Below are 19645 nucleotides of genomic sequence, written 5' to 3' on the forward strand. Positions count from 1 at the left end.
CTGGTCGCCTGCTAAAAGAGTGAGCTTCTAGCCGTACTTCATATAACATTCCAATTAGTTGCTATCGCGTTCATTGCTTCGACCTTTCGGTAAAACTGACTTTATCATTGCCTTATTCATTGACATTTCCTAATAAGGGAAAGACGTTGCACATATGTAACGTAATACATTTCACTCACATCGCAAATATTTGTGAGTCATCTCCCAAGACCAAGTTGGGTGTACAGGTATGTGCCGTGTACATAGTCCTTGGAAGTATTTTCAACTCTGTGTTTAATTACTTGGGCGTGTCTAATTAGAATCTTATAACTGCAACTCGGTTGCAGTTCCTAATGCATCTGATGACATCAGCTTCATGGTGCGTTCATTCTTAACTCGATAAAACTATCAAGATGCCTTTCCTACGTTGAGACATTACGGGAATGGAATTGAGTGCCCGGCCATTCCCCGGAGTGGGAATGGGCTCAGTGTTTTCATTCCGAGGAATTGAAAGAAATGAAATTGTCATGGGAGGGTAAGAGCACCTGACCAATATGACTGTCGGGTCACGACATGAATAACGTAAAAAAATCTTTTCGCGTACGTCGTCAAACCCTTTCCTCCAGACACATGTGACACATACCCGTTTACCACGGGCCTCGATGTTAGGGTATGCGCCACAGATGATTCACATTTTATATCTACCCAGAAACGGCGAGAACAGACACTGGTAATTTATATGCGATAGCGTTAAGAAAAACCGAAATCGGCTGTGTTGACCAGACGAACGGAAAGAATAAAAAATAGGATCCCAGCAGGAATCGAACCGAAGGAATCGAATCCTGCATGGCAATCGGGTATTCTACCACAGAGCCACGCCAGGTCTATAAACTAGTTTAGAAAAACAGCTTATACAGGCGAAATGTCGGTGGAAGTTCAATCATGGCTGTCTAATTTTTTCAAGAAAGCAATGAACACTCCGTATGCACTCCTAAGATACAGGCGTCATATGAGACTAACGCCTGTGGTTCCACTGTTGGCTCCGCTTTTATAGCACTGTAATAAACATTACATTTGTATTCCTATGATTCAGCAAGCTATATTGAAGCATTGCTCCACGCCGCAGGAATACAATAACGAAAGTTACGTATGACATTCACATAATTACACCATAAAGTGCACTTAGTTTCGATAACACTGGCGTATGTACTAAAACGTACCACAAGTTACGCTTTCAACGCCAATGTTGTCGACGTGCCTGGTAAGCCCACGATGTACACACACTACTACGCTTACGAAAACACGTCGATCCACCTCCTAACGCTTGGCTGAACATAGAATTACTGGCTGATTGCTTCGCATGAACCGATTCCCACAACGCGTGGGATCTGTCGTATTTTTTTTCTTTTTGTTTTGACGATTTTCAGGAAAATAACTCGAGAGGTTGAACTGCATAAACTGCAGCTTCGGTTATTCGTCCCTCACTTCTGTTTTGTTTCAGAGATGGTTGTGAAGAGTGTGGTCTATACTGTGTCTTGGCCAGTGTATGCGAGCAGGTGAAGCTTGAGCACGAAGTGGACGTTTTTCGCAGCGTACAGAGAGTTCGGGCAAGCCGACCGGAGTTCATCGTCAGCCTGGTAAGGCTACTCTCTTTCAACGAAAATAGCTTAACACTCCGATTTTTTGTTGTTTCACGTGGCAAGTGCTCACATTGGACACAAGGATATAATTTCACGGCTTGGCTTAAACACGCACCCTTCAGCGCACACACGAACATAATCAAAGTTCGACTTTGCTGTTTCGAAAGTTCTTTTAACAAGCAGAAATTTCAGCTTTTCCTCCTGTACAATTTCTGTTCCCGTAAGTTTAGGAACGTCTCATAATTGTTTATTTAGGGCTGCGCACGACGCATAAGAGCACCTTGCGACTAGGAGAAGCGGCTTCCTCTTGAACGCCACTCAATAGGATGAAACTATCGCGCCAAGATATTGTTGGAGTACTATTTTCTTGCCTTGCGGCGAGGTAACAGGGGATAACAGGCTTACATCGAAGGGTTAAGTTGCTTGTCCAGCGTCGCACAAGCAGCCACAAAGTGCCAACCTGGATGAATTAATTCCCAAGAGAGAGAGAGAGAACAACTTTATTAAAAATAAATGAACCCCAGTCCGGGTCCACTAATAAAAAAAGGCAAGGCTTAGCCATCAGAAAAGCCTAAAAGTTTCAAATGTCCTAGTAGTGCTTTCATGATGTCTGGGAAAGAGTCCACGAGCAACTCCTCCAGGGTCGCTGGTGTTAGATTGGTAGGTATGTATTTAAGGCTCTCGCCCATGGCTGCACGGCCCCCCGGACAATCCCACAGAACGTGAGCATTATCCGGGTAGCCACTGCATGCCATGCAGGCAGGAGACCCGCCCTTGCCTTGTATGTAGTGTTGAATGTGGGATGATGAATTCATTCTAGGTTCATATTGCGTGATATTCGCGCAATACGTTCTTTTGGGCAGTTGTATCAAGGATCTAGCATTTTTTTTCCAGACAGACTGACATAAATAAGTCTATCCTTGGTGTAAACTGATGCATTTTGCCTGACGTAAAGATTTTTGCCACGCGTTTCTTGCAGTACAACATATTCGATAGAAATTTATCAACAGCCAAATTAACGTGTTCGTATTCTTATTTTTTGTGCCTTTCAGGAGCAGTATGCCTTCTGCTATGAAACTGCGCATCGGTTTATTGACTCATTTGGAAGCTACTCCAATTTCAGCGGCTGACTTTCTTATTGAACTTGTACAAAAAAAATAACTTTAACACATTTAGCCGCTAGTCAAAGTGTATTCTTTGCGGCAATGTTGCTTTTTCTCCTTAAGCTTTTTTTTAACTTTTGTGTGCATAAAGATCTTTAGTCGTATTATCTTGTCTCGTCATTTACCACAACACAAAGCGTTGTGAACGTGTTGTGTGTCCACATCATACCTAAATCTGTGCTTTTTAGCTGCACGGCAAGAATGGATGCAAAGTTTCTTATACGAACTGCGAAGTCATACCGTCTCAGTTTCCATTCGCCAAAAAAAAAAGAGGAACTGCCAAAGGAAGACAAAAATATTACGCAGGCCAACACATGCCTGCTTGACTGAGTAAGCCCGCTCGAAGAGATTACTGTAAATCATTCCATCTCGGCCACCCATACTAATGTTTTACGAAGTGTCGCTATCGGTAACGACATGTGAATAAATTATCGATGATCGAGCAGGTTACGATGGATTTGCTTTAAAACACATAATTGTATAAGCCAATTTTTCGGTTCAATACCCTTTTAACGTTAAGTTTCTAAGTCGTTAGGCTCGCAAGGCTTGTTGGGCTTTTCCGGCCATCTGCAGTAGGTATCGTGCCGTGCAGCATTACTTTGTATGCCTAACTGAAGACCAAATATTCCTGTTCATCCTTTAACCCTTTTCTATTATCGTTATTAGCGTCTCATTCAACAGTGACAAGATTCGGTAAAGCATTAAACTAACCAGCACTAGTGCATACACTTGTGTATGCACTAGTGTATACTGCACTTGCTTGTTTTTGCTACCACATTGATGACCACCATGCACCACCTAAGGGCTCAATGCCGAAATTCTTTCTAAATGCCCCTGCCTAGTGACTGTGTCGCAAAATTAAAACCATTTTCTGTCTTTTTACAAATATGAGAAGCGCACAAATAAACGTGATGAGCTATTCTTTTTGATTGACGACTGTTCCCCAAGCATCGTAATATTAGCAAAAACCTGATTGCCAAGTAAAATTAGTGATGCAGAAAGTTTACAATGTAAGAACCCCTACAAGTTTTACAGAGCTAGGCAGCTATGCAGGATGGCCCGAGTTTGGCGAACCTCGGAATTTCTCAGAGCTCTGATGACATAAACTTTATGAACTAATAGTACTAGAAAATCAAATCCAGCTATCAGCTAGCTCCGCGTTCCATTGGTTACGATGGAGCGTGGCGTCACGTGAAGGGTGGTCGACAATGCTAGGGTGGCATGCTCAAAGCTGCGGTGTGTTCTTTCATTTGTTTGCCGTTCCACTGAGTGCAGAATCTTTTACTAATGATAGTCCTTAGAGGTACGGGCTGTTTATCTTCATTTTTGAGCGTTGCCTGCGCGAATTCCTGCACCAAATATTCTTTCGAATATTTAGCACTTCGGCCTGCGAGATTAGCTCCGGCCGAGCATATTTCAACAGCTAATCGTCAAGGCCACGCGTAGTCTTCTTTCTTCTGGCAATATACCACTGTGAAAAGTTGTGGTTGTGCAACAACCAGCTAGATGCCATGGCGGTGTTTTTAAACAATGTGAACAAAGCAAGGGGCTTAATGGAACAAAGCGACAAGACGCAGTGTTAGCAATACGAAAGCGAAAGATCGCTACTGTAGCCGGGCCATATTCGTTCCTTCGTCAGCTTTTTTCTGTGCACCGATTGTAACCAGAAGTATTTCCAGCGGCTGTTCTCATCGACGGCACTGTACAACGCGCCGACGCGTAGGTGGTAACATTGACAAACTACTTGGAAAGAAAGGCTGCGTCATCATTTCACCATGGAGATTCATGTGACCTACATTTTTAACACGAAATTATTTTATGCCGGGTTCCGCGAAGGCGTCAACGACGTATTGCGGTCACGAATATGACGAGGGTAAAATGCCAGCTAAAGGATGACAAAGAAAAACTAGAAAAAGTTGCATGAGACGAATGACCTGGAAGTCGAACCCATGACCTCTCGGTCAGCGACGATAGGTGCTGGGCACCCTACCCAAGGCGCATGTACGAGGCTTCACAAATATACCCTATATATATCATACATTCTCCCTCGCACGGTGCGCTTGCTTGACGGGGATGGTGTCACCTTCTTGGAGCGGTGAAGTGAATGTCTCCATCGTGACGACTAACGCCCATGATCATGATGAAACCGCTGTGGTAGCTGAAGTTGTGAACATATATTCGGACACAGCAAATCGTGAATCCCGCGTAAAGATGACTATATTAAGCTCATAATCAACACTGGTACCCTATATGCATTTCTTCAAAACGTCGTGAGTTAAGGAGAGAACCAGCGCGATGTGCGCTTTCTAGTAATGGGTGACCGACGCCTCTGCTCCTGCATACACTACCACACTGCGCGTCAGCAACACGGGAGGCAGAGATCCGTAGCATGAGCCGCAAACGCGTGCGTCCCGCTGGCCTCTGTCTCACTCCACCAAGGCTCCACCAAGGCTATGTCTCGCTCCTTTCTACAACGCGTATTGCAGCAGTTTTATTAGTTGGTGCTTGCGCAATCGAAGTAGTCGGCGGCAGAGAAATCCCGTTGGTGCTTGTGGAAGCTGCACTACTCCGATAAACCGGCGCACGCTAACACGAAGTGAAAGGCGAAGAACGTAACTGCGTCTAGGGTGCATCGGCGACGCCAGCGCGGCCAGTGGTATCTAGACGCTTTAACCATGTATGACCTCGGATATCACGCTCAATCTCGGACTAAGCGCTAGTAAGTGTCGATCGTGACGTATTACTTCTTTTCACCTCTCACAGACGGCGGCACCGCCCCGCCTATAGACACCACCAACAGAGAGCACCCTGCGACAGAGAATGTGTGAAAGATATAAGGCGCGTTCGTGAAGCGTCCAGCTCTATCAAGGTAGCTTAGTAGGTTTAGCGTCGGGCGGTTACCGTCAGCGGCCGCAAGGTTGTTGGTTCGATTTTCTGCGGTGGACCTTTTTATTGGTATTTTTCTTTCTTACCCGACGTCCATTTTATCGACGTCATATCCGTAACGGATGTACTTGGTGGACCCCGGCATAAAACACTTTCGTGTTAAAAAACAGACACACACACACACTCGCCGTCGCTCGTCGCCGCCTTTGCCATTTTCTTCCGTTGACTGGTCATTGAAGTTTCCTAATTGCTCAGCTGTGTCGGCAGACGTGCCCGTGTGTGCGCGACTGTGATCTCGATGCTAGACGTGAACGGTATTTAGCGACGGCAGTGCTACATCCCGTACTGTGAGCGTGTTGGTTTCATTATGGTCTGGACACTCAAGCGAGCTTGCACTTTTGTGTATGTGTGTTCGGCCAGCACCTGGTTCGGCACAGTAGGCAATGCCAACGGTAAGTGGTGCTTCTAGCTGTGTTCTCAGTTTCGCGTCCTATCGTCGCTGAGGTGTGTAGTGCTGCACAGTGTGTCGCGTGGAAAGTACAATGAAAAGCAGAATAGAAAACCATTAGACGCACGTACGTGTGATGCCTTATGCGCGGATAAATAGCTTTCGTGAAGGCACAGCCTTCGCACGGCCAGTCTACCGAAGAGCGAGTACGCCTCAAAAAAGACAATTAGTGCTTAATGAAATCTTATATATATATATATATATATATATATATATATATATATATATATATATATATATATATATATATTTAAATAACTTGATATGGTGTAATCATGCACGTTTTGCAGGGTACTGCCCATACGGGCCATTGACCTAGACAAGCCGATTTGTGGCGTTTTATCTGCAAACGTCTCTTCTCTGCCTCGCATCAACACGACATAACGTTCAAAGTTCAGGTATCTAATTCTTCGTGCTTATTTTAACACATTTTGTAAAGTTCTTGTGGTGTTCGAAAATTTCGAATAGTAAAATGCTCGTGCGAATTGTATCAGATACCTAACTATCCTAATCGAATAATAGATGCTTCAAATATTGGCACACCCCCAGGTTTATGTAGCTTGTGGACAACACTTGTCATCATTGAATCTCATTTCAATAACTGTCGCACCAGATAACTGGTCGCTTTCTCTAAAACACCAATGCGTTCATGTCATGTCTGTTATGTAATATCCTCACACGTGCTTTATGATTATTGTTTTCGCGTGCTGGGGTTTTTATATTTACTGACAAACCCACCCCGTGTTGAATCTGAAATGCACCTTAGGCATGTTAATGTCGCTAGGTACAAGCTGCATTAGATAAAGAAGCGATAAATTCACCGTCTTACATGTGTCAAATTTCTGTATGCTTCATAGGCATCGGAAAAAATATCACGCGGTTAAACATGTTTTGTTGTTTCGTAATCCCATTTTCTATATGCTATACGTTTTCTTCCCGCACAAGTTTTTGAATGCTGGCGCCAGTGTTTTCAGATTTTCTCAATAGAGCTTACTTATACATGTAGCTATAGCTACATTTGTCTTTCAAACCTGATACAAAGTCTGCTTACAAGAATAAGTTGCCCAGGCTAAACACTTTTATGACCCACCCTACTGCCTTCGATACAAAAAAGATCAAACGTTGGTTGCAATTGGTTTTAACGACCCAAAGCGGCTCAGTGGGTGAAAGGCGCCCTAGACGAATAGCAGATGTCGTCGAATAAGCCATACCCTAACTACTTCCAAAGCGCTATCGTTTGCAAACGCGGCCTTAGACTTCAGTTCTATTCAACAAAAACAGCCTATTCGCCGATACACGTCGCCCAGCATTTCAATCGTGCCTCTTTGTAAAACGCTCCATAAAAAGAAAAAAATAAACTTGCGTTTGCTATACGAGCTTCCTGTTATACAGGTGGCGAGAGCAGAATACACAAACAACAGTGATTAAAAAACATATACACAAACACTTTTCTGTTTGGAATGCCGGCGACGCGACATATCTTTTTGCTCTTCCCGTAGAATGTCTGTTTCAGTTATGTGAAATGGCTTTGTCGGGGTGAATATTTTCGGATAGTGCACTGCGCATAGGTTTCTTAGAGCATTTTCTACACCAGCCCCCGATAGCATATAGGCTACAGTTGTAGAGAAGCTGCAAATTTAACATAAACAAATTCAGAAAGTACATGGAGCGCAATAAAAGTTTCTTAGGACACTTTCTCCACCAGGCCCCTGATGGCGTATCGGCTGCTGTCAGCTGCAAATTTACCTAAAGAGTATCCGGGCAATGTAAGCCGCGAAAGCGACTTTACGTGGCGCTAGAGAAGTGCCAGTGAAATTATTTGAGGTCGTAGGAAGACGATGGCCGAAATGCACACTTCGGAAATGTTCAGCATAAAAAGACGCGAAACAACTGCGTCATCGACATGTCGCACATGTCTGTTAAAGAGATGAGTTTTCTAAACGCCATGGTAGCAAGCCAAGATTTTATATGTTGTGACAGCACGGTAGTTCGCGCATGCGCAAGGTGGTAGCCGGCGGGTTTAGGCTAGCCTTTCAAGATAAGTTAGTCTTGAGAAATTTACATTTGTCTTAGGCAAAGGCTACCTCGTATATTTATATTCATTGCAGCAGGATTTTACGAATCGCGATAGGCGGATCTTCGGTCAACACATCAGGTATCTACTACAAATTATGCAGGAATGGGAACTGCGCTGTGATTTCTGTTATGTTTCGATGCCTTCGAAATAACTAAACCAATATAAAAAACTGGTACAGCAGCATACCTAATTTACAGTCGCGTATTTCTCAAAAGCAATGCTAGTCTTAGCTCACTTATAGACTCGACTTCATATGAAGGCACAGCACAAGTTCCTTCTATACCCTATCTCTTTCGATTGTACTTACAAACATTACGAACTTTACGTGTCATTGTGCATTGTGATGAAATGGTTGGTAATATTCCTCAATATTTTACTGCTGGGAATTGCGTTAGTGCTGATGCTGTGCTATTTCGCTCTTTGGTGTGTTCAAGAAAGAGCACACGTGCTGTGCGCGTTGCTGGGTCTCTTTATTGTTAGATTACCTGACAATGCTACTGTTTTAATTCCAACAAAACACTACAACCAACATTTATTATATCAATTGTTGAACAGATTTTTCATGCAAGACATTTTACAAAAGATGAAAAGGACATGGAGTTGGACAAAAAGAAATCCACACTGATCGAACATTGGTCCGCTCATTTTTATCAAAAGTAGCGTAATTGCATAATTAATTTGAAAATGAGTAGACCTGCACTAGGCAACAGGGGAGCACATGCAACTGGCTTTTTTCACTTTTATTTTTTATGTCTACTCGAGTCAACGTATTTATGCATTGTATGCGTAATCTTAAATATAGAACAAGCCAACCTGTGCAGTGATGTAGCAATATTATACGACCAAAAATAAAAAAGAAACGTTATTTTCCGAAGAGCAACGGTTTCAATGAGGCATACTTCAACAAAAAATATTAAGGGAGCTTCGGATTATTAGCGCCAAGCTCGAGGAAGTAGAGAGCTGGCGGCCTTCTTTGTACTTCTTATTTTTATCTTCCTCTCTTTCTTTATTTTTCTCTTATCTCTGTGTTTGGTATGTTTTTTGTCCGTGTTCATTTCTATTTCTTTCTTTCTTTATGCATTACTTTCTCTTTAACGCTCTTTCTTCCTCTTTCTCACATTTCTTTCTCTCTCTCTCTCTCTATGTCTCGCTTCCTCTCCTTTCTATTGCTTCGTCTCACTCTCTTTATTCGCGTCTCCTACTCTCTTTTTATTATCGTTTTTCTTCCCTTTCTCTCTATTTCACTTTCTTTCTATGTTGTGTAATACTCTCTTCCCACCTCCTTTCCCTCCTTCTCACCCTCACTTTCCTTTTCGACCCCCTTGCTATTCGATACTATACTATCCTATACAATTCTATGCTATGCTCTGCGCACGCTCTGCGACTGGTTACAACGCTCGCCTTCGGATCGAGGGTACGCAGGTGCGGGTCCCGCCTCGCCAAGAATTTTTTTCGCCACGAATTTTTCTCTTTCTCTTGCTTTCCACCTCGTTCTCTCTACCTTTATCTCTCTCTGTGCTCGTTCTCTCGCCCGTCAGAGTTATTCCATCCCGCGCCGGACAAATCGGCGCATGTGTTCTGGGAGCGAAGCAGAAGATAAAGAAGACGAAGATAGCGCAGGCCGGTGCATGATGACCATGGTTTCGTGTTCGCTCTGCATGGACTAAAGGTCGGATTAAACAGCTACGCTAATAATCAGATTTTTTAACAGCGAAGCTATTTAGCAAATCGTTCTTTGTCCAGCGAACCAAAAACTATCATCATCATAAACTGGTATGTGCCACAAAATTGGGTAACCACTGGTCCACTAAATATGAAGATGCATAGGCGTATCTACCGGGGGACAGGGGGGGGCGGCGCTAGCCCCCCCAATGAGAAAAGTGGAGAGGGGCGGAGACCCCCCCCCCAACTTTCGACACTGGTCACTGTCGGCTGCACACTGGGAAACCATGAACTGCGGCGAACTTTTACTTCTACGTTGCAATCACTTACTTATATAATGAAATTTGTCCTGCGCTTCTCCTGCGGAGAACGTCTTCCGTGTCTCACGATCACGCACTGTAGATTCTCTGCGGCGCAGGCCGCCTATGCAACGCTTTGCGCTACAGCATTGCAGAGAATGCTGAGTAAGGGCTCTTAACATTAGAGCACTCTGTCGTGATTCTATTCTGCTGTGCCTGGCCGGAAATTTGCATAATCGACGAATGCAAATATGGGAAGGAACCACTACACGTTTCATGGACCGATCAAATGCTCTTCCTCCTTCACGAAATTCATTTTTTTCATGGGAAAGTAATAGCGTCCCCGCTGCTCTATATCCAATTTGCTATGAGTCGATGAGTGTGCAGAACTGTGGAATGTTTATACGCGATAGCGTTAAGGAGCCCGTGTCGCAGAAATTCCGGCGTCGGCGTCGTTTGTTGTGAGCGAAAAATCATCATTGTTCGTGACCGCGAAATCGCCATGGATGCAAATAAAAATTGGCCGCCTATCTGCGTGCTTCGCTGCAAATGTCGTCTAAAGACGAAAGAAGAGGCGCTGCGTGAGATATGGACGCCATCTGGCAATACGTCGGGAAACATGAGTGCTGTGTTGCGGGCTGGTAGTCCCGGCACAGCCGCAGGCGAAGACCGGCGGTGACCAACGCGACCGGCGGGGACGCCAGCCAGCCAGAACACGCGGTTTGGCGCGAAGCGCTGAAGCAGAAGAAACGTCGGCACTCAACGAGTACTCTCCATACACTCTTTTATGTACACGTCGCCTGGGTAAAACAGGAATGCCAGAGCGGCGCCGCATGGCATTCGTACAGTGCAATACAGAACCAAAACCGAAACACAACAATGAGCTCGTGCAGAGGGCACGGAGACAAGTTTCAGCGCAGTCGCATTTTCAGCGCCCCTTAAGAAACTAGGGTCTTTAGAATTACGTATGTAAGCATTTTCTATTAAAGGAACACACCACCTAATACTTACCTAGTGATGTTGCGCCTCAGATATGCGTAATGTTTGCTTTTTGATCGACAATGTACACAAGTATGAACCTAGTCAGCCGTTCAAGATGGCTGGCCCTTGAACAAGTGGTTCAACTTTGGCCAAGTGGCTGAATCGAGTGACGTGCCGACAAACAGAGAGACAGACAGATAGACCAAAATTTCTCCGTTTAGGTATCCCAAGAAATAGTATTGTCTTTAATAAAAGATGATGTGCCCGAGGTGGAATCCAACCACGGCCTTCTGCGTGACAAAGGAGGTGTTCCACCAGAGAGCACGCCACTGCTTGAAACTGCACAGAAAGTAACATTCGTGCTTCACAAACATACGCGTCCCGTGTACAGGCGTCATCGTACGAGATGTTAACGCAATAAAACGTGGTCCAAGCGTACATTGCCACCGGGCCTCACAGCATGTGAATTGCATAACGAGTTGGTGGAGTAAAGCCCGCCGCCCATTACAAACCTTGCTGGGCACACACATTACTGCGCGTATTCCCAAACAAACACGTAATGGTTACATCGCCAACTTCGAAAAAGTATCAGGCGCGAAATTGTTGCTGGTTTAAAGCGCGCCACCCATTACAAAGGGCACACACATTAGTGCACGCATTCTCTTACACACACGTAGTGGGTACACTGTTGTCATAAATGTTGTGCTGAAGAGGGCGGAAACCTTTATCTTTACCACAAGTACGTCGCGCGCGCGCGCCCGTGCGTGCGTGCGTGTGTGTGTGTGTGTGTGTGTGTGTGTGTGTGTGCGTGCGTGCGTGCGTGCGTGTGTCTATGAGTGGCTGGCTGGTTGGGCGACTGAACATAATGACAAGCGAAATTGAGCACCATGATGATGGGGCCGGATAATCGCTATCGCGTTCAACCCCTAAAGGTGAAGCTTAAGCGTCGCCCAATATTTAGTTGGGTCGCATTTGGAGAGCTTAAGAATGTTTCTACTTGAGTTTCCGATCAATCTGCTTCGCCTTGCCAACAGTTTTATATTAACCTAAAAACGTTGGCCTTGCTTATCGTATGGTAGCTTGCAGCGGTCGCGGCGGCTTGGAACATGGCGAGGAATAAGGCAGTGGACTCGAGTACATTGGGAAGCCCAGCTTTCAAGCTTGTCCCGCGTCTTGATCTATCGGACCAGGGAAATGGTCAAGGTCGACGGTTTTCTGGACTAATAATTGTTGAGATTTAATGTCCCAAAACCGCGACATGTTAATGAGAAACCCCGTAGTGGAGGGCTCCGGAAATTTCGACCACGTGGGGTGTACCTAATTTAGGCACACGCTCCTCTAACATTTTCGCCTCTATCGAAAGTGCGGCCGCTGAGCCGGGATTCGATCGCGCGATCAGGGTTTTCTGTATTAAGGAGACTGAAGGGACAGCCGGGCTAGTTGATTTTGAGTCACCTCAAAATGACTTGCGCAAGGCCAAATACAACCGTGGCGGAGCATGACCGTGACGGAGCATGAGGTGGACCGTGACGCAGCATGAATCGGTGGAGCGGGAAGGAGGGCACATCGCGCGCCGTAGCCGCTGGGAGGGCGGCAGTGTCGGCGTATCGCGTGTAAAGTCCCTTAATATATAGAAAGTAGCGACACTCTCCTCCATATTCTCTCCAAAGTGTCCAACCCTCCTCTCCCAAGTGTCCAAACCTTATCTATATCCTCTCCCAAACGGCAACGTGCGGGCGCCGGCTCTATATAACCCGGCTTGCGCCACTTTCCTATAAAGAATGCTATGTCACGGTGATAACGCGCGCGTTTGCCGGGCGACGGCCCGTGAAGCGGGGAGGTGGAAGGCGGGAGAGGAGGGTGCTCGGCGTGGCGGCTCGGTTAAAAGAAAGACGGTACTTTCCCAAAAACATCCAGGGACTTTAATCGCGTGAGGTTGCCTCGCCGCGACGATGGCCCAGCGGTTACCAGCGGACGTCAGAGAAAGTGGCCCATACAAATCGATGACAACGTGCCCAAACGGCGAATCACGGCACGGTAGAGGTTGCAGACCTGCCGGCGACAAATGCGTCGAAGTTATGCGGCGCTGACAATCGATGCGGGAGCGAACGAACTTCTGCACGTAGTGGTACATCCCACGCCAAAAGTACCGTTGGCGAATGCGGTGGTAAGTTTTCGATACCCCAGAGTGCGCACACTGCAGATCAGAGTGGAACGACTCGCATATGTCAGAGCGCAGACTGCGGGGTATCACTAGTAGCCAGTGGTGGCCGTCGCCGTTGTAATTGCGTCGGTGGAGGAGGTCGTCGCGAACGGTGAATTGACGGGCTTGACGACGCAATGCGCTAGTGGTTGGTATTGCCGATGGATCAGTCAGCGAGTCTATTAGTGAGGCAATCCATTGATCATTGCGCTGTTCGGCAGCTATGGTCTCAATATGGATGGAAGAAACGGCAACGTGAGACACTGAGCTGTGGGCATTGTAGTCAGGCAAGGGAGAGCGCGACAGGGAGTCGGCGTCAGCAGGCTGGCATTCGTTGCGGTACAGCACGCGGATGTCGTAGTCTTGCAGGCGGAGTCCCCAGCGGGCGACACGGCCTGAGGGATCCTTCAACGACGACAACCAGCACAGCGCATGATGATCGGTGACGACATCAAATGGGCAACCATACAATTAAGGTCGGAACTTCGTAAGGGCCCAGATGATTGCGAGGCATTCTTTCTCCGTGGCGGTGTAATTGGTCTCGGCTTTAGTAAGCGTACGACTTGCATATGCCACGACATATTCCGGGAAGCCAGGTTTGCGCTGCGCAAGGACAGCGCTGAGGCCAACACCGCTGGCGTCCGTGTGTACCTCTGTAGGGGCCGTACGGTCGTAGTGGCGTTGTATGGGAGGAGACGTCCACAAACGACGGAGCTGTGCGAAAGCGTCATCGCACTCTGACTACCACAAATTGAGGGGCCCGTTGCTGCCGAGGCGCCGAAAGTAGCAGCATGGTCCTACGAAACTGCGCAGCTCTTTGACGGACGTAGGTTTGGGGAACTTTGTCGCGGCCCGGAGCATGGCTGGATCGGGTGGAATTCCGTCCTTGGATACGACGTAGCCTAGTATTGTCAGCTGCCGTGCTGCAAATCAGCACTTCTTTAGATTCAGTTGTAGCCCGGCGTCGCTCAAACACGTCAAAACATGCCGCAGGCGTTGACGACGCGTGGAGAAGTGCGGGGCGCAAACGACGACGTCGTCGAGGTAGCACAGGCACGTGTGCCATATCAGGTTGCGCAGAACGGTATCCATCACGCGCTCAAAGGTCGCGGGCGCATTACACAGCCCAAACGGCATGACGTTGAGTACAAGCCATCAGGCGTGACAAACGCTGTGTTCGGTCGAGCGTCATCAACCATATGTACTTGCCAGTACCCTGAGCGCAAATCGAGAGATGAAAAGAATTCTGCTCCTTGCAGGCTATCAATCGCGTCGTATATTCGCGGTAGTGGATACACGTCCTTACGAATGATCTTGTATAGTCGTCGGTAGTCCACACAGAACCGCACAGAACCGTCCTTCTTCGCCACAAGAACAACAGGAGACGCCCAGGGGCTGTTAGAGGGTCGAATAACATCGCGTCGAAGCATGTCGTCAACTTGTTGGTTGATTACACGGCGTTCTGTGGGACTTACGCGATGCGGACGTTGCCGCAGTGGTGGTTCGGCGACAGTATCGATGCGATGCGACAGCAGACGTGTGGCCGAGAGAAGTTTTCGCGATATCGAACGAAGAACGAAATTCTTCCAACAGGCATAGAAGCTGGGAACGCTCCACCGACATAACGTTGTCAGTAATCGAGGAACCAAATAAACCAGCGGGTGATGAATCAGATGTGGAAACAGCACTGAGCGTACGGGAGCTGGCGCAGTGCGTGTCACCCGTTGCGTCCATAACTTGTGCGTCTTCCAGGGCTTCCGCTTTTCCGAGACATTCCCCACTCACCAACGTATCATTGCACAGGGATGGGTTCGTAACAAAAATATCAGTCTCGCCCTGATTGACTTCCACGGTCGCAAACGGCACCAGCAATCCTTTCCTAGTGAAAACGCGATCAGATGGAGAAAGGAGTGCAACGGTGTCGGAGAGACTGGTTCAATAGACAGACACAGCCATTGACGAGTTTGCAGGAACTGTGGTGTCGTCTTTGACGAGTACCTTTGTCGCAGCCGATGGTTTTTCCGCCAGCGCCAAATCTGATAATCTGAGAAGTTTGATAGCGTCGCAGCTTTGCCTCTTCGAGTGCGACGACTAGTTTTCCTGGTCTCGTGCTACTGGACGAGACTGCATCGGTGACAGTAAGCGGCGTCGCGGGGATGGTGAACGGCGCGTAGATGGAGCTGGGCGTGATGTCGGTGACATAGGCGGTGACGTGTCATAAGACGGGCGGCTGGACTGGCTGGTGACGGTTGATCCGACTCGAGACGGCTTCACGCGATTGCAATAGCAAGCGACTTGACCGGCGCAACCGCACACAAAGCAGATGGGGTGGTTATCGAACGTGCGCCATCGGCTTGCCGGGCTAGGTCCCATCCATGTCGCAGGACGCTGCTGATATGACTGCATGGTGGGCTGCAGTCATATGAATGTCGCCGTACGCAGCCGGCACACTCGCTTCGAAGGCCTGAGGCCTGGCGACGGCTCCGGCGTAAGTAAGTGGGGAAAACACAGGGATCGCTAGGGGCAGCACTGCCTACAACTTGCGCGTAATGGAGCGGCGCAGTCGCTGGATGGGGCTAGTGGTATTCCGGCATAACCTCCGCGATTTCCTGCTCAATAGCCCGGCGTATGGGGAGGCAGCAGTGTGGTCGACGGCTGTTCAACATGCTGCAAGTGAGAGAAGGCTAGTAGAGAGAACTGGCGGGCAATTTCCTCGCGTACGAATGACTTGATTTCGGCGAGCAAGACGGAGTGGTCCGAAATAGCAGACAAGCCAACGAGATGGGCGTCGCGTGATGGAGGTCGACGCGTCATCAGCCGCTGCGATTGCAGCTCCCCGTAGCTTTGGCACAGTGTGATGTCCTCTGCCACAGTGCGAGGGTTTTTGGCGAGCAACATGGTGAAGTCATCGTCGTCGATGCCTTTCATAATGTTCCGGATCTGGTCAGACTCAGCCATGGTCGCGTTGGCTTTCTTGCGCAAGTGTAGGACGTCTACGATGTAACTAGTGACAGACTCGTCCGACTGCTGAGATCGTTCAGGCAAACACTGTTCGGCTTGCACCTTACGGACGGGAGGGCGGCCGAACACGTCGATGATGGCGGTCTTGAAAGCGGACCACGTAGGGAAATCGGATGCGTGGTTGTTGTACCGTAGCCTTGCGACACCCGCGAGGTAGAAAACCAGGTTGCTTAGTTCGCCTACCTCGTCCCATTTACTTGGTACGCTCACACGCTCGTAAACCGCTAGCCAGTCCTCGACGTCGGTGCTATCGGCGCCGGTGAAGACAGGAGGGTCACGGATGCGGTGGAAGAAACCTTTGCTGGGAGGCGTCTTCAGGCATGGTAGATGGCACGGCACGGGATCGACGCTCCAAGGGAATCGAATGCGGACCGTAGTTGTTTCAAGGGCACACCGCTCTGCACCAAATTGTAAAGACGTTTATTGGCGGGCACTCGGCGACGATGCAAGACAGCGACAGTCAATGCGGGGGCCGACTCTCTGCACGAGCTGCGTTCTCATCGAAAGGAGCCGAAGAGGGTGACCCACTAGAAGGTGCTGGAGAGGACGATCTATTGCAGATTTCCAAAGCTTTGCTACAGTGCATCAAAACCCAGGAGTGTTAGTCACCGCCAATCGCAGCCATAGCGGCGAGTGTGGAACACTCTTTTTCTGCCTGTTGGCGTCGGTCCCTGCCAGCGGCAAGTTCTCTTTTCGTGCACTTTACTTCCTTCCCATTTATATACTAATTACAACAAATACCCTATACCCTCGTTGCCATTATTGTCTGTTAGTACTCATTAATATTGTGTCAAACAAAGAAAAATGTGGCCTTATAAGTAATCTTCTTTCCTATATATATATATATATATATATATATATATATATATATATATATATATATATATATATATATATATATATATATATGGTGCAATCATGCACGTTTTTGCAGCGTACTGCCCATAGGGGACATTAACCTAGTCAACCCGATTTTTTGGTTTTTATCTGCAAAGCTCGCTTCTATACCTCGCATTAACACGACGTAACGTTCAAAGTTCAGGTATATCATTTTTTGTGCTTATTTTAACGTATTTTATGAGGTTGTTGTGGCATTAGAAAATTTCGAATAGTAAAATGGCCGTGCAAATTGCATCGGATACCCAACTATACTAATCGAATATGCGATGTTTCAAATATTGGCACACCCTAAGTTTCTTGTAGCTTGCGGATAACATTTATCACCATTGAATCTAATTTCATTCACTGTCTCAGCAGTTAACTGGTCCCTTTCGGTAAAACTCCGATGCGCCCATGTCATGTCTGATAGCGATATCCTCACACGTGCTTTGCGATTCTTGTGTTCGCGTGCTGGGGTTATTATATTTATTTACAAACCCACTCCGTGGCGAATATGAAATGCACCTTGGGCATGTTAATGCCGCTAGGTACAAGGTCCATTAGAGAAAGAATCGAGAAATTCACCGTCTTACATGTGTCAAATTTCTGTGTGCTTTATAGGTATCGGAAAAAATTTTACGCGGTTAAACATGTTTTGTTGTTTCGGAATCCCATTTTCTATATGCTCTATGTTTTCTTCCCGCACAAGTTTTTCAATGCTGGCGCCAGTGTTTTCAGATTTTCTCAAAAGCGCTTAGTTATACATGTAGCTATAGCCACATTTATCTTTTAACCTTGATACAATGCCTGTTTACAAGATTGAACTGCCCACGCTAAATAGCCCACCCTACTGCCTTCGATACAAAAGATCAAACGTTGGTTGCAATAGGTCTTAACGACCCAAAGCGCTTCAGTGGATGAAAGGCGTCCTAGACGAATAGGAGATGTCGTCGAATAAGCAATACCCCAACTACTTCCAAAGCGCTATCATTGCCAAACGCGGCCTGCGACTTCAGTTCTGTTCAATGAACACCACCCCTGCGATACACGTCGCCCAGAATTTCAATCGTGTCTTTGTAAAACGCTCTGCAAAAAAAGAGAGAGAAAAAAAAACATGCGTTTGCTATACGAGCTTCCTGTTGCACTGGTTGCGAGAGCAGAGTACACAATAAACAGTGATTGAAAAACATATACACAAATACTTTTCTTTTGGGAACGCCGGCGACGCAATATATATATATGTGTTTTTTCCGTAGAATGTCTGTTTTGGTTACGCTAGAATGGCTTTGTCGGCATTTTCTCCACCAGCCCCCGATGGCTACCGTTGTAGAGAGGTTGCAAAATTTACGTAAACGAAATCAGAAAGTGCACGGAGCACAATATAAGTTTCTTAGGGCACTTTCTCCACCAAGCCTCGGTTGGCGTATCGGCTGCTGTTGTGAAGAAGTTGCAAAATTTACGTAAACAGTATCCGGGCAATATCAACCGGGAAAGCGACTTTACCTAGGACTAGGGAAGTGCCAGCTAAACTATTTGAGGTCGTGGGAAGACGATGGTCCAAAGGCAAATTTTGGAAGCGTTCTGCATAAAGAGACGCGAAACAACTGCGTCAGCGACACGTCGTCGCACCTGTCTGTTAAAGACATGAGTTTTCTGAACGCCATAGTAGCTAGCCAAGATTTCATATGTAGCCACGCATGGTTGTTGCCGCATGCGCAAGGTGGTAACCGGAGGGTTTAAATTAAGTTAGCCTTTCAAGATAAGTGAATCTTGGGAAATTTACATTACTCTTGGGCAACGGCAACCTTGTAGATTAATAGGCATTGCTCAACGATTTTACGCATCCTGGTAGGTGGACCTGCGGCCAACACATCAGGTGTCTTCTAGGAATTATACATGACAGGGAACTGCGCTGTGCTTTGCTTTGTGTTTCGATGCCTTCGGAATAACTAAAGCAATATAAGAAAACTGGTACAGTAGCATACCTAATTTATATTCGCGTATTTCGCAAAAGCAATGCTATTCTTAGCTCACTAATAGACTCGCTTTCATATGAAGGCACAGAACAAGTTCCTTCTATACCCTATCTCTTTGGATTGTACTTACAAACATTACGATGTTTACATGTCATTGTGCTTTGTGATGAAGTTATTGGTATTATTTCTCAGTATTTTACCGCTGCGAATTGTCTTAGTGCTCATGCTGTGCTGCATACGTTGCTCTTTCATGCTTTCAATAAAGAGCATACGTGCCGTGCGTGTTGCGGGATCTGTTTAGCTTTATATTTCCTTACAATGCTACTCTTTTCATTCCTAACAAAACATTACAACCAACATTTATTTTATCA

General features: G+C 46.7%; 1 protein-coding gene across 1 annotated transcript in view; it reads left to right on the forward strand.

Annotated features, from left to right (window-relative positions):
* LOC119406068 (receptor-type tyrosine-protein phosphatase mu-like) overlaps positions 1–2873 on the forward strand; it is a 45555-nt gene extending 42682 nt beyond the window's left edge. The window contains exons 9-10 of the mRNA XM_037672926.2: positions 1481–1616; positions 2672–2873. Of these exons, the coding sequence (XP_037528854.2) occupies positions 1481–1616; positions 2672–2749 (214 nt within the window). The 3' untranslated portion in view covers positions 2750–2873. The remainder of the gene's footprint in view (positions 1–1480; positions 1617–2671) is intronic.
* Positions 2874–19645: the final 16772 nt, after the last annotated feature.

This window comes from Rhipicephalus sanguineus, chromosome 9 (assembly GCF_013339695.2).
Source record: "Rhipicephalus sanguineus isolate Rsan-2018 chromosome 9, BIME_Rsan_1.4, whole genome shotgun sequence".
Lineage (NCBI taxonomy): Eukaryota > Metazoa > Arthropoda > Arachnida > Ixodida > Ixodidae > Rhipicephalus > Rhipicephalus sanguineus.